This window comes from Tursiops truncatus, chromosome 12 (genome assembly GCF_011762595.2).
Source record: "Tursiops truncatus isolate mTurTru1 chromosome 12, mTurTru1.mat.Y, whole genome shotgun sequence".
NCBI lineage: Eukaryota > Metazoa > Chordata > Mammalia > Artiodactyla > Delphinidae > Tursiops > Tursiops truncatus.
Window position 1 is genome coordinate 18,495,647 of NC_047045.1, and position 15,174 is coordinate 18,510,820.

General features: G+C 39.6%; 1 protein-coding gene across 1 annotated transcript in view; it reads right to left on the minus strand.

Moving 5' to 3' along the window:
* SNAP91 (synaptosome associated protein 91) overlaps positions 1-15,174 on the minus strand; it is a 158,640-nt gene that overhangs the window by 92,360 nt on the left and 51,106 nt on the right. The window contains exons 3-7 of the mRNA XM_033867520.2: positions 12,875-13,017; positions 11,946-12,021; positions 11,090-11,192; positions 9,266-9,359; positions 7,545-7,656 (exon numbers count right to left, since the gene is read on the minus strand). Coding sequence (XP_033723411.1) covers positions 7,545-7,656; positions 9,266-9,359; positions 11,090-11,192; positions 11,946-12,021; positions 12,875-13,017 — 528 coding nt within the window. The remainder of the gene's footprint in view (positions 1-7,544; positions 7,657-9,265; positions 9,360-11,089; positions 11,193-11,945; positions 12,022-12,874; positions 13,018-15,174) is intronic.

Sequence of the window (15,174 nt, forward strand, 5' to 3'; positions counted from 1 at the left end):
TATTAAAAACACCTAAACAAGTGAGGTATGAGTAGTTTAGGAAAGGTGTTATGTTCTAAGGTGTCTCACATGAAACAATTTAAATAATGAAAATACAGTTAAAGTAGAAGAATATATTAATTGTCATAACAGGTATACTTCATGATACATATAGCGTAATATTCTGTTTCATAAAATAATATCAAATTCTTGCTGATAACAATCTCAAAAGTTAAAACTGCACCCTACATCATCCTTATTTTCTTAATAGTTCACTATAAAGCAATAATCTATATATTATAAAGCAATAATCTATAAACTTCTCTGAATTAAAGAATTCTTTAAATTGTCTACACTCCATATAAGTGATACTTGCTTTTACTGGTCATCAACTATTTCTTTCAAACATTATGCCTTTTTGTTATAAAATAGTGGAGTTTCGTCCCTTCTAGTCTATAATCGTATCGTCTTTCTCAACTTTTAGCTTTCTAGACAGAAAAACAAAGGGTCCTTTTGCTGCTCTCTTCTGCTTCCCAAGACTAGAATTATGAATTATAATTGTAGTATGAGAGTGTATTTTCTCCATACATGTTTTGAAGAAAACTAGCATTTTAACAGTGCTTTCCCCAGCCAGTCATTCATCCATTCATTCAGTCAAAAATTACTAACATTGCGGATGGAGACACAGTCGGCCAGTGTCTACAATAGCTCCCTGGCAACCCTGGATCATAACTGATGGCTCAGTATCTTCATTATTTCATATTTGCACATGCTTAAACATATGCTATTTTTATGCTCTCTCACATTTGAAAGTTCTGGATTTCATTCGGCATGTAATTTTACTACCTCAAAAGTATTTTTAATTTTCTCATGAAAGGTTTAATAATATATAATTACACAAAGAACTAATTATTGAGGGTAGCTACTCATTACCTTCTGTTGACAGTTTTTTGGTAATTTTACTTTTAACATGGACCTCCCCTGTAGGGTATTCGAGGGAAGCAAAAAGATCAAGAAAACAAACACATAATGTATTCTAGTTGTTAGGATTTGAGAGGAAAGTGGGTCTTTTAAAAAATGGCCAAATTTAAGTATACTTTCTTTGTCCACCCACCCTGTCTTCTAAGCTAGAGACAGAAATATGGTGTTATAGGGGAACAGATCTTTTCAGTTTAAACCTTTGAAAATTAGGACTTATTCTGGTAAAACACACCTTTCTTGTTTTTTAAACAATCTTCACATAAACAATTTCTTCCAAGTGTCTAAATTACTTTTCTTTACTATAAGTTTATTTCTTTGAATCAGATCTTCAGTGATAACACAAAAAGAGAAATCAAACTGAATAATCTCAATCTCCTCTTAGAACCAATGCATCAAAATCTTAAGCAGTGTTTTTTTGTCTCCTCTGGATGCTTTTTAAGTTGTTTGTATCTTCTGTGGTAATTTAGGATTCAGCAACAAAAGAGTTTTCAATAATGATGGTTTTAGGTTATAATCTCGTAAGTGTTTCTGTAACAGTGGTAATGACACAGAAAAGGAACATGTACTGATCAGTGCAAAGCTGTAAAGTTCCCTCACCCGCTTAAGAGACCAGAGAAATTAACACTTTTAACAGAGGGGATGGGTCACCCAGAAATGAGTCTCTTTCTTTCATAATAAAGATAACATGTTGATTTTCAGTATCTGAAATGATCAAATACTGACATTTGTAATGTGAATCTTTATAAAGTGTTGATAAATTCCCTTGTCATATCAGTACTGGCTTTTGCAGAATAACTGTCCAAGGAAAAGAACCAGATGAAAAGGTATCTCATCCCTGTGAAACAAACTGAGACCTTGCATGTAAGCTATTACTAACGACCACTAGTCAGTAAGGGAAGCATCTTATTCATGCATCAGAGTTTCATTACAGTGATAAAATGTTTGCTAAGATTTGCACCACTGCTGATTCCAACATTAGATGTAGAGAACTGGTCATGAAGTCCTTGACTAAGACTCACCCATGATATATTTATAAAGTTAATTCCTAGCGCTTAGTTAGTAAACAAACAAAAAACAGACCTGTCTCAAAACACTTGGGATACTGCGTATACTTCTCTTCTAGAGTGTTACTTTTACAAGAGCAATTTGACAATGCTGAATGAAGGCCACTCAACACCACAGTGTCGTGAGGCCAGAATGTACAACTACCACTTTTGAAAGGTTAGGGCTCTAATATGAAAAGGTACAACTCTTCTCCTTTTCTGCTCCTAATCTTAGGCAAGAGACTCTCTTTTTCAAATTAAATGAAATACAAAAATACATGGAATGTTTATTATTTTAATACAAGGAGAAAATGCATGCTTAATACACTCCATCTGTAAAGTCAACATAAAGTAAAGCAGAACAGCATTTAAGGAGTGTTCAAGACAATAACAGAGGAGAGTCACATGACTTAACATCTTTAATTGCTAAATCAATGGTAAAGGCATTAAGTCCAGTGTTCATGAAGCAGAAGTGGGGATGAAGTGGGGGTACACTGGGGAGAGAGGATGAGAATGAATCCACAGAACTTCATTTCTGACTGGCACAGATTTTAGTCAGTGGGAAACTCAAAGCTTGAGGTAAGAACACAATATTTAAATTTAAGTGTCGACAAATAAGCAGACGTGCAAAACTGAAGCTCAGGAGGAAGGGAAGGACTGAAAGCGTAGATGTGAGACTCCTCATAATGGAAACGATAAGTTTCCCAGTGAAGAATACACAGAGAAAGCAAAACAGCAGATGGCTGGACATGAACTTTAGCAAAAGCTCACATTTATGAGTTGTAAAGAAGATTAAGGTCAGCCAGCAAAAGCGAATGGAAAAGTCTACCTTCCTTGGCTTGCCACCAAACTCCCTCACCTGAAATAAAGGTGATGTGGTTTTTGAACTGCACACCACGGGCAGGAATCTCTCCCCAGGAAAGGCAAAACCTCCCAGGGCACTGTATTCGACGTTGGTGACTGGCTCACCCAATTCTATTCTATCTTTTTCTAGACTCATGAGAAGCCAGGGATCTGGATGCGGATTTAGTTCCGCACATTAGACAGACCTGTGGGCGATCTGGAAGGTGAAACTGAGGCCGATGCAGCAGGCTTCCTGTACCTGAACAGCTGTTTCCTATGGCAAGTGATAAGATCCTTGGAGGGTGAGCTACCTTTCACAGCATTTCACTGTCACCCTCCAGCTTTCCTGGGCTTTAGGGAATAACTGTCACAGTCACAGCCACTTGATCTGACTCCCTGGGTTATAGCTTCAAGTGTCCGTTCTCCAGCTCCCTAGTGCTGTAAGGCAGCCGAGATTGTTTCAGCATACTTTCAAGTAGTGGCCTCACAAGCAGTCGCTTCCCTAGAGCACAAGAACTGGTTACTTCAGGAGCATCTCAGGAGGCCGAGACCAGCACCAGTTCCTGTAGGCTTCCCATAATTAAATGAAGACCTAACCCCTCGTTTTGAATCCCTTTCTACTTAGAATACGTGGAGTGGCTTCTGTTTCTTGCATAGACGCAGTATTTGGTGGCTGAAGAGGCTGTAGAAATCAGACCCTCGAAAACGTCAAAGGGAGGAATCTGGGATTAGATAGATAACCTGAATGAATGTGAAGGCAGTGATGACCACCTGCAACTAGTGGAGAATGGGATTCTCGGAATCTGTGCGGCACAGGAGCAAAATAATGACTTAAATTATGACCTATGGTTTTCTGAAATAAGCACCCAGAATGGAGCTTATCAGAATAAGCAGCTGCTGGGATAGACCATGACGAGAACAAGGCAGATGGAACTGTGGGGTGGACGGCTGCTCCCGACTCCACTGGAGAGCTTAAAAAGGAAAATGACAACACAGGATTTAAAATGACTGGCTCAAGGCTCCAGTCAGACTGTGGTACTCCAAGCTGCCCTAAAATAATCTTATCCTTACAGACACAGGGCTGTCATCGCCAAAGTCAGAGAGTCCAATCTTGTGAGTTGCTGAATTATAATGTAGTGGGCAAGTTAAATTTCCAGCTTCAACAGGGTCTCCTTTGTGAAAGTTAGGACTCTTTATTGAAAGAGAAAACTGGAAAGGAAAGTACTTGGGTAGATTCAAACCAAAATGAGCTACCCTTGTTGGAAAAGGCTTTTCTTTCTCAGTCTGAAGAGGCTGGTCCTGCGTTGCTTGGAGATCCTGTAATCAACCCACCTTCCACGAGGGAATAAAAATTCTCCTCGTGCTCTGTCCCTCTACTTCTTACTCCCTTCCCCTTGCCAACTGCTTCAATACCTAGAATGAGATTTAGAACCCAGCAATCCAGCATGTCCTCAGGAGACAGGTACGAAGCCTGACTCAAGAGGAAAAAAACATACATGCTAAAAGAAGTGCAAGACTGTGCAAATTCATGTCGGCGGTCGGGATGCCAGATAAAATACAAGACACTGAGTTAAATTTTAATTGTAAAAAATAATTTTTAGCATAAGTAGGTCCCAGATATTCCATGGGACTTACTAATACTAAAAAAGTTATTCATGTTGATCTGAATACAAATTGAACGAGACATCCTGTATTTTTTTCCTCCTGAATCGGGCAATCCTAATTGATAAAAATCTAGATAATTCAAATAAATTCTAAAGGTTCTGAGCAGTAAAGAAGGACCATTACGTTCATTTTTCTGATGTCACTGATAATTCATCAATTTGCGTGAACATGCCAAGAAGCACCGATTGAAAATGCTGGCCTGTATAGCCAGGAGGTGGAAGCAACCTAAGTGTCCATCGACCGATGAATAGATCAAGATGTGGCACATATATACGACGGAATATTACTCAGCCATAAAAAGAAACGAAATTGAGCTATTTGTAATGAGGTGGATGGACCTAGAGTCTGTCATACAGAGTGAAGTAAGTCAGAAAGAGAAAAACAAATACTGTACGCTAACACATACATATGGAATCTAAGAAAAAAAGGTTCTAATGAACCTAGGGGCAGGACAGGAATAAAGACACAGATGTAAAGAATGGACTTGAGGACACAGGGAGTGGGAAGGGTAAGCTGGGACGAAGTGAGAGAGTAGCATGGACATATCTACACTATCAAATGTAAAATAGCTAGTGGGAAGGAGCCGCATAACACAAGGAGATCAGCTCGGTGCTTTGTGACCACCTAGAGGGGTGGGATAGGGAGGGTGGGAGGGAAACACAAGAGGGAGGAGATACAGAGATACATGCATATATATAGCTGATTCACTTTGTTATAAAGCAGAAACTAACACACCATTGTAAAGCAATTATACTCCAATAAAGATGTTAAAAAAAAAAAAATGCTGGCCTGAATATCCGGAAGTGAATCTAACACAGTGGTTCCCAAACTGTAGTCCCCCAAACCCAGCACCATCCAGGCCCTCACTAGATATGCAAATTCTCAGGCCCTACCCCAGACCTACTGAATTAGAAACTCTGAGTTACTATCCAGCAACCTCAATTTTAATAAGCCCTCCAGATATTCTTGAGTAAGAGCCTTGAAACACAGCCAAAAGCATCTATTCCTACTCTTCTGCAAAGGGACATTTACCAGAGTGACTACACACATGGGAAAGGGGACATACCCAGAATTTTCAGGGACACAGACTCTAAGACGATGCTAGTCTCTGGGGATCCAAAATGTCACTATATTTTCTACCGATCTGAGTGGAGGCTTTCTGGGGATTAGGAGATTAAAAAAAAACTAGATCCAGTGGATGCATGAAACTATCAGTGGTTATTTCCCCAGTTTCCTGAATACATAGATGAAATACTTTGAAATACACAGAAATACTTTAAACCTAGCAGGATCCCCACATCGGTTTCATGATCTCTACAAAGATACAGGGTAGCAATTCCATCATATTCCCAGTTAACTTGCATACCTGGTTTGTGCAAAAGATGAGTGAATCTTAGAGATGAACTGTAGGTTACTGGAAACTTATCAGGTGATGATTCTTACTTGCAGAGATCCAGATGTGTCCTCCTTTCCAGCATAAAAATCAGCAGTTGCTGACATGTGATAAGCATCTATCAAACTAGCAAGTTCTTTTCTATCTACCCCAGTAAACACAGCCCATCAGAAGTAGTTTTCTTTCATCTGGCAGGGATGCCAGTACACGGTCACTGTCTTACGTCAAGTATATTAACCTCTCCGGTTGTCATAATGCCACTGGATATCATTTGATGACATGAGGTTGACTGTGGCTGGTGGGAAAGAATTTCAGGTATGCTAGGTGCCTAATAAGTCACAGGCAGGTCAAGGGGAAGGAGAGAGAATCTATGAAAGCCCAGGGACCTGCTACATCGATGAAGTTTCTGCGGGTCCAAAGGTCCCCTCCATCTGAAAGACACATTGCTTCACCTTGCACTCTCTGTAAGGAAAATGCAGGCGAAAGTTTTGCCGAGCTTTTTTCGGTTTTGGAGGTAGCATAGACAACGTGTGTATGTGCTGCTCTAAACAGAGTATCGGTGTATGGTGTCAGATGGAAGCAGGGCCCAGCTCAAGGAAGACTCTGCAACTGCTCCAACCTGGGGCCACTCGGGCCTTTGTTCCTGCAGAGCTAAAGGCACTGCAAGTGTCTACAGCAGATCCAAATGCTGCAGGACGACTCTGGCACATGCCAATAGGAAAATACAACAGAAGCCTCTAGCGCTTTGGAGCAGGGCCATTTCTTTTTCAGATAGTAACTGATCTCCTTTGGAAAAACTGCTCTAGGCTTGCTTCTAGAGACTGACGTTCTGACCAGAGAATACCAAGTGATCATAAGACCTCAAGCGATATCTTATACACCAAACCATAAAGCTAGACAAGTGCAAGAATATACTCCATCATCAAATGGAGGCGGTAATATAAGCGATTGGCCTCGAGCAGTGCCTGAAAACCCATGTAGGTTGTACGAACAGGTGGCTCATACTCCCAGCATACCTACATCTTCTGGACGGCTACTTCTCCCTCCAATCATGCCTAGAGCCTCTGGGAGATCCCTGTGACCAGCTGACAGCGGGAAGAAAATAATTCAAGCTTGGTTTAGAGATGTTTTCTCAGACTGGCACTAGGTGGAAGTGGTTTGCTGAATCATTATATCCCAGAAAGGGGTGACCTTGTCAGTAGAAAGAAATCTTTTACTGTAGGCCAAACGTCAAGCAGTGTATCTATCTGATTTTCACTTTATGGCAAATGAAAGATAGTGAGATGTGTGGAACTATATCAAAATAGGAGCACCTCCAGGGGAGGCATCAGAGGTAGTTGTCAGCACAGTGGAACAGTTATGTATTGTTATGGGACTTATTCCAAGAGGCAAAGCCTAGAACCTGCTCCTTCGGTCATTCCGAAATCTTGTAAGCATCAAAATCCCTGTATGAAATCTCTTTCTGCTGAAAATACCTAGAATGCTTTCCATTCCCTGCACTTAATCTCGACATAAGAACACACACAGAAATGTGACCTGAATGAGCCGTGTACTTAGATTTTTATGAAGTCTGTAGCATCCAAATCTTTGCATTCTGATACAGTCTCTCTTCACAGACACCATTCAGTAGTTCTACCTACCAAGTAAATTAATAACTCCATCATTGTAGCAAGCAAAAAGTTTGATAAGGTCCTTGAAAAGAAGCATAAATGCAGCATTTATGACACCATTTGTTAGTTCATTTGGATGTACCTAGAAACAGATGAAAATTTCATAAGTTAACTGCAGATCATCAAATGACAATTTTTCTCAGAGCATGTTAAGAAGTCTCAAATGACTAAGAAATTCATTCATATTCACCAAATGCTGCATAACTCTTTGAGTGACACTACCAATATCAAAAACTGGATTGCCTATTTTTTTTGCTTCAATTTAAGTCAATGAAGTTAGTCCTATCAATTATAAGACATATATACATTCTATGTGATTAATGATCCACAGATAAATCAAATCCAACTTTTGAACACCTGGACTCCTGCTGCTTTCACCATGCCATATTACATTCTTCTCCTTCCCCTGTGTAATGATCTCTGTGGAAGAGTTCAGGCTCCAGGGGCCTGCAGTGACTCAGAGAGGAAGCCTAGCATAGGGAAAACATACCCTAGCCGTCTACCCCTAAAATAATTCTGGAGACTCACAGTATTCACCCACCCAACAAATACTCTAATCACTAGCACCAAGAAGAATGATTTCTCTCCATTTCCCAGTCCTTGCTCACAACTCCTCGTGCTCTGCTTTTTCCTTTTCTGACTTCTTTTCTCCTTTAAGTAAGACAGTACCAACATCAACGGTAAGGAAAGCAAAGAAAAATGAATAATAAGGAAAAAAGTTAAGAGAAGCAATTCCATATATACCTAGTGATGTCCTTACTGTCAAATCTGTCAAAAAACAGTAAGATGGTTTGCTGCTTTAAATGAAATTTCACAGGAGTTGGGTGTTGTGACTAGGATAGACGAAACCATAATCTTAACAGAGATTTTAGTTACTAATATTTGAGGAAAATCTTTGTTTTAGGCAACCACCAAAACAGAGGAAAGATAACAATGTGAGTTAAGAATCTTCCTACAGGGCAGAACATTTTATTTTCATAAATCAGGTATGTTTCATTAATTAAAATTTTTAGTTTGAAATAAACTGCAAATCCACATGAAACTGTGAAAAATATAGAGATTCCCATGTACTACTTACCAGTTTCTCCCAGAGGTAAAATCTTGCAAAATTATGGTACAATGTCACAACCAGGATACTGATATCAATACAATCCACCCATCTTACTCCGATTTCCCGTTTTTACCTGTTGTGTGTATGTTTAGTTCTACATCATCTTATCGCATGTGTAAGTTAGTGTATCCACCATCACAGTCAAGATACAGGTTTGGTTTTAAGAGACAAGCCACGTTGGCATTGGCAGGAAGAAGGACCATGACGAAACAAAAATAATTCTCTTCCATGGATGGTGCCATTTAAACAGACTGTATAAAACAGGTTCTAATAGCAGGCTGGGGTATTTAGCTGCCTGAACATATGTTTTGCAGCTACTTTATTCTGTCTGAACATGGGGATCCAAGAATGCACCACTCGTAGTTTCCCATGACTGAAGTAAACACCTGTAAACTTCTCGGACAATCTGGACAACCAAAATCCTCTATTCCTCACTGACAGCCTAAACTAAGTGTTCATCTAATTCAACTATATGAGGGAGACCTAAATCTGTCTCCTGAGGAAATTCCTTATCTGTAGCCCACCTTCAAATAAAAGGCAGCATGATTGTGTAAGAAGCATTTTCTGGTGAGGTACGTACGTCGAATTCCAGCAGTGCATCAATCTGTCCCTGTAGTATGGGCATACTCTTCAGTAGTTTCTCAGGAGCCATTATCCTCATGACACCATCAGCCCTACAATTTAACAAAAACCAAAAAGGTAAGACTTACTTGTATGTGGAAAATTTGAGACCACATGCATTGTTCCAAACTGTTTTCCTCCTATTTCCTTGTTAATCTCCTGGGATGATTCTGAGATGTGAAGAGGCTTTGGCTGGGTCCCTTCTCTATACTCCTTCTCACCCACATGCATTCCTTAACCACAAAGGCTGTGCTTTCTATGCACTGCCCTCAGGAAGAAAGCAATGTGGTCTGGATAAAAGAAGCCAGCTGAATTTATGAATGGATTTTTCTAAATCTATAACAGAAATAGTAGTATTAAAAATCTAGGTTTCCTAAACCCCAGTTTGTTTGTTTTTGAGAGAGAGACAGAGAAAACATGTCTTGGAAGTCTTCAAAACCTGTAGGACTGGGAACAGAATTTATACTATTAACCATCAAGTGAAGAAAAAGGCATTCTGATTTGCAGTTTGGTCAAAAAGAGCTGAGTTTAACCAGCTGTAGAGAATGTGACTGGAGGTTAGCACTGAAGGGTGCATCGTAGGGGGCACTGAAGCCTGCACCCACCCACAGGCCTCTTAGGGAGCTCCTGTATCCAGAGATGGTCAAGAAGCAGCAGGAGTGAAACAGCTGAGGAAAATGCCCAGGTGACGTGACGGTGCTGATAATGGCAGCTTTCGGTCTCTCCCACCTCAACGGTAGGGAAAGCATCCCAAAGTGCCCTTATGTGCCCACTCGGCGGTGCAGAAGCTTCTAAGAAGGCTGTGGACATCTTGTGGAGAGGTCACAATCCAGCTCGGAACATCAGGCACGGCTGCCCAGGGCCATGTAAGAAGTCAGAGGAAGGCATAGGAACTAGAATCATCTCTAATGAGATGGGGATGAACTCAAACCTTAATTTTATAAAATCTTCACCCACAAGAAACTAGTTTATTTTGAATAGGCAAGTTTATATTTTTCACTACCATGATAAAAAAAAAAGTAGTTCAAAGCTAAGTTGAGGTCAGCTATCAGAAAACAGAGTTATATCTCTTTGTGTGAATTCTTGAGACTAAAATATTAAACTTTGTACAATATGTTGCCATTATTTCAAATTAGGAATGGATACAAGATTTGCACAGATCTATAGCTGAACACTTTTGATTAAACTCAAACATCTATTTAGAGGGAAATAAACAGTAATTATGAATTAAACATGCAAGGAGTCTGTATCAATGAGATTTTCCTAATCAATGGTTAGTATTAATAATTAGTTCAGATATGGTGTCTTTTCATGTGTTTGTGTGTGTGCATGTATAACAGTAGGACAGTGTTATCTGTTCTCCAGATCTGTGACAGGTCTCCACACACACACACAGTTCAGTTTCACCTCAATCAAAACACAATGAAATAACTATTGTCGACTACAGCCATGTTCTTTTAAATGAAACTTGTTTAAATTCTCTCCATTTAAAATTATTTGAAGGTATAATAACTGTTGAAGAATTTTGAGTTGATTTTAACAAAATAAAATGTGGTACCATGTCAACTCTGAGCAGCAAATCAGATTTTCTGCATGAAAATATAAATAAGTAACATTGCAACCACAAGGGTAACTTGCATAATATTATTGAGTTTTTTTTTTAGGTTATTAGAAACTGGGCCTTCGTGATCAAAACTAGTTGGCAATTAACTTAGTTAAGATAAATCAAGTATGTCTCAAAGACGACTTCTGCTCAAATAAATATGAGAAAGAAAAAACATACCCTTTTTTCACTCTGGCAAAATCAAATGCCATCTGTCTGTAAGAGAAAGCCTTTTCATTCAAATATCTACTATAGCGCCTTATGAAGGTAGACATATCATAACCTGGGGAGAGAGGCAGAGAAGATAAAACTAATTAATAAAATACCTTCAACTGTGCTTTGCTAGCTCCAATTTTTTTTTAAACTCCTCAAATATAAATAATTCTAAGATGAGGTCAATAAGTGTACCAGACAGGCCTCATTTAAAATCCTACTTCAGGCAAAAATACTTTTGGCATGAGACATTCCAAGACTATTCAATTTAGATATGCTACCATCTTTGTACAGAATGCCTTTTCTGATTTTTCCTTGCATTTTTGTTCACTGTTGCAGATTTAATACATGTAGCTATCTGAGAACTATCCACGTGCTTGGTGTGCTTGCCTTATACGTTAAGTGACAACCAGTAAATATGCTGAATGAACAAATGACTGCAGTACAAATTCTATTAATTTACAAAAAAACATTTAAAACTGGATTATTTTTCATTGGCAAAGTACTTTTTCATTTCATTGTCTCTTACACCTTCATTAACAAACAATTGTGGATCTAACATACCCACTGTTACTTTTTAAGGTAAACACTGAAAAAGACAAGAAATAGAATTAATGTATAATTCATATGCTGAGTTGCATAACAATTAAGTATTTTAAAGCTAATACAAAGTAACTATATAGTTAGGTTTACATTTTTTCCCTTGTGTATCCAATGGAGCTATCAGTTAACACGGATTTTTAATTAATAACCTCACTTCAAAAATCAAAAAATTCTGCATCAAAAACATTAGCAAGAAAATTATAAAATATAATATTCTCACCATGGGATCCACTTTTGTCCAAAAAATTACTGAGATTGAATAGTGTATTTCTAGAGGCCAAATACTGAATAAATCTCTGAAAAACAAAAGTCAGAACTAAACATCAATATTCTGAAATCACTACTTTAAACAAGTTCTGATACTAAAGACAATTTTCTAAAAACATAAATTCTCATTGTGATCTTTTTTTTTTTTTTTTTTTTTCGGTACGCGGGCCTCTCACTGTTGGGGCCCCTCCCGTTGCGGAGCACAGGCTCCAGACGCGCAGGCTCAGCGGCCATGGCTCACGGGCCTAGCCGCTCCGCGGCATGTGGGATCTTCCCGGACCGGGGCACGAACCCGTGTCCCCTGCATCGGCAGGCGGACTCTCAACCACTGCGCCACCAGGGAAGCCCTCACTGTGCTCTTTTTTACGCAGTATAAAGTTTCCTAGTCTGCGGGCTTTCTCTGAGGGGGAATAAAAACTGATCAGACCCACTGAAATAGAATTAAATTGTGTGATCTTTCATTTCTGTATATAACAGAAACACTGCAATTTAATAGGATTCGGTAGGTATCCCATATAAAATGGCTAATTTTTAGTTTAGTCAATATTTTCCAAAAGTAAACATTTTTATGAAAGCAATTTTCACACAGAGGCACAAAGAATTACTTCCCAAGGGGAAAATAATTTTGTTGTTCCTTTCTCCTAATATTTTTGTCCATTAATACATTTACATGGTATATACAGATTTAACACTTTGACATCCCTAACAAAATGTCTAACAACATATTTCTGAAAAACAGTAGATTAAAATTGTACTCCAGATGACTCTGAACCATATACTTCCTCTTATTTTTCTCCCAATTAGTGAAAGCTGAAGAAACTTAAGTCACCAGCAGCCTCCCTCCCCTGCCAGAAAAAGAAAAGTTAGGTCTACGTGGCTTACCTCATTTCCATGCACCATGAGATGATGCGTAGTGACTAAAGCTTTAAATACAACCACCCAGCTACTGTTTGTTGCCCGCTCAAAGAGCGTGTCCGCCATCTGAGGAATATTAACATTGGTCTCATTGGTAGCCTGGATCAAATCTATGGAAATAGAAGATTTCAGTCAATGACACTAATGATTGCATAAAAAAATTTCATTTCAAATTTTAAACATTTAAACCTGTTGAGTTTATGAGTCCAAAATTGCACTGACAACAGCTAAAAAGATTTTCAAAAATTAAATGTCAGAGAGATTGGTTCAAGATGGTGGAGCAGAAGGATGTGCTCTCACTCCCTCTTGCGAGAGCACGGGAATCAAAACTAACTGCTGAACAATCATCGACAGGAAGACACTGGAACTCACCAAAAAAGATACCCCACATCCAAAGACAAAGGAGAAGCCACAATGAGATGGTAGGAGGGGCGCAATCACAATAAAATCAAATCCCATAACTGCTGGGTGGGTGACTCACAAACTGGAGAACACTTATACCACAGAAGTCCACCCACTGGAGTGAAGGTTCTGACCCCACGTCGGGCTCCCCAACCTGGGGGTCTGGCAACGGGAGGAGGAATTCCTAGAGAACCAGACTTTGAAGGCTAGCGGGATTGCATTGCAGGACTTTGACAGGACTGGGGGAAACAGAGACTCCACTCTTAGAGGGCACACACAAAGTAGTGTGCACATCGGGACCCAGGGCGATGGAGCAGTGACCCTATAAGAGACTGAAACAGACCTACCTGCTAGTGTTGGAGGGTCTCCTGCAGAGGCAGGGGGCAGCTGTGGATCACCAAGGGACAAGGACACTGGCAGCAGAAGTTCTGGGAAGTACTCCTTGGTGTGAGCCCTCCCAGAGTCTGCCATTAGCCCCACCAAAGAGCCCCGGTAGGCTCCAGTGCTGGGTCGCTTCAGGCCAAACAACCAACAGGGAGGAAACCCAGCCCCACCCATCAGCAGTCAGCAGATTAAAGTTGTTTGTTTTTTTTTTAACATCTTTATTGGGGTATAATTGCTTTACAATGGTGTGTTAGTTTCTGCTTTATAACAAAGTGAATCAGTTATACATATACATATGTTCCCATATGTCTTCCCTCTTGCATCTCCCTCCCTCCCACCCTCCCAGCAGATTAAAGTTTTACTGAGCTCTGCCCACCAGAGCAACAGCCAGCTCTAGCCACCACCAGTCCCTCCCATCAGGAAACTTGCACAAGCCTCTCAGATAGCCTCATCCACCAGAGGGCAGACAGCAGAAGCAAGAAGAACTACAATCCTGCAGCCTGCAGAACAAAAACCACATTCACAGAAAGATAGACAAGATGAAAAGGCAGAGGGCTATGTACCAGATGAAGGAACAAGAAAAAATTCCAAAAAACAACTAAATGAAGTGGAGATAGACAACCTTCCAGAAAAAGAATTCAGAATAATGATAGTGAAGATGATTCAGGACCTCGGAAAAAGAATGGAGGCAAAGACCAAGAAGATGTAAGAAATGTTTAACAAAGACCTAGAAAAATTAAAAAATAAACAAAAAGAGATGAACGATACAATAACTGAAATTAAAAATACACTAGAAGGAATCCAGAGCAGAATAACTGAGGCAGAAGAATGGATAAGTGACCTGGAAGACAGAATGGTGGAATTCACTGCTGCAGAAGAGAATAAAGAAAAAAGAATGAAAAGAAATGAAGACAGCCTAAGAGACCTCTGGGACAACAATAAACAAAACAACATTCGCATTATAGGGGTCCCAGAAGGAGAAGAGAGAGAGAAAGGACCAGAGAAAATATTTGAAGAGATTAGAGTTGAAAACTTCCTTAACATGGGAAAGGAAATAGCCACCCAAGTCCAGGAAGTGCAGGAAATCCCATACAGGAAAAACCCAGGTAGAAACATGCCGAGACACATAGTAATCAAATTGGCAAAAATTAAAGACAAAGAAAAATTACTGAGAGCAACAAGGGAAACATGACAAATAACATACAAGGGAATCCCCATAAGGTTAACAGCTGATTTCTCAGCAGAAACTCTACAAGCCAGAAGGGAGTGGCATGATATATTTAAAGTGATGAAAGGGAAGAACCTACAACCAAGATTACTCTACCCAGCAAGGATCTCATTCAGATTCAATGCAGAAATCAAAAGCTTTACAGACAAGCAAAAGCTAAGAGAATTCAGCACCACCAAACCAGCTCTACAACAAATGCTAAAGGAACTTCTCTAAGTGGGAAACACAAGAGAAGAAAAGGACCTACAAAAGC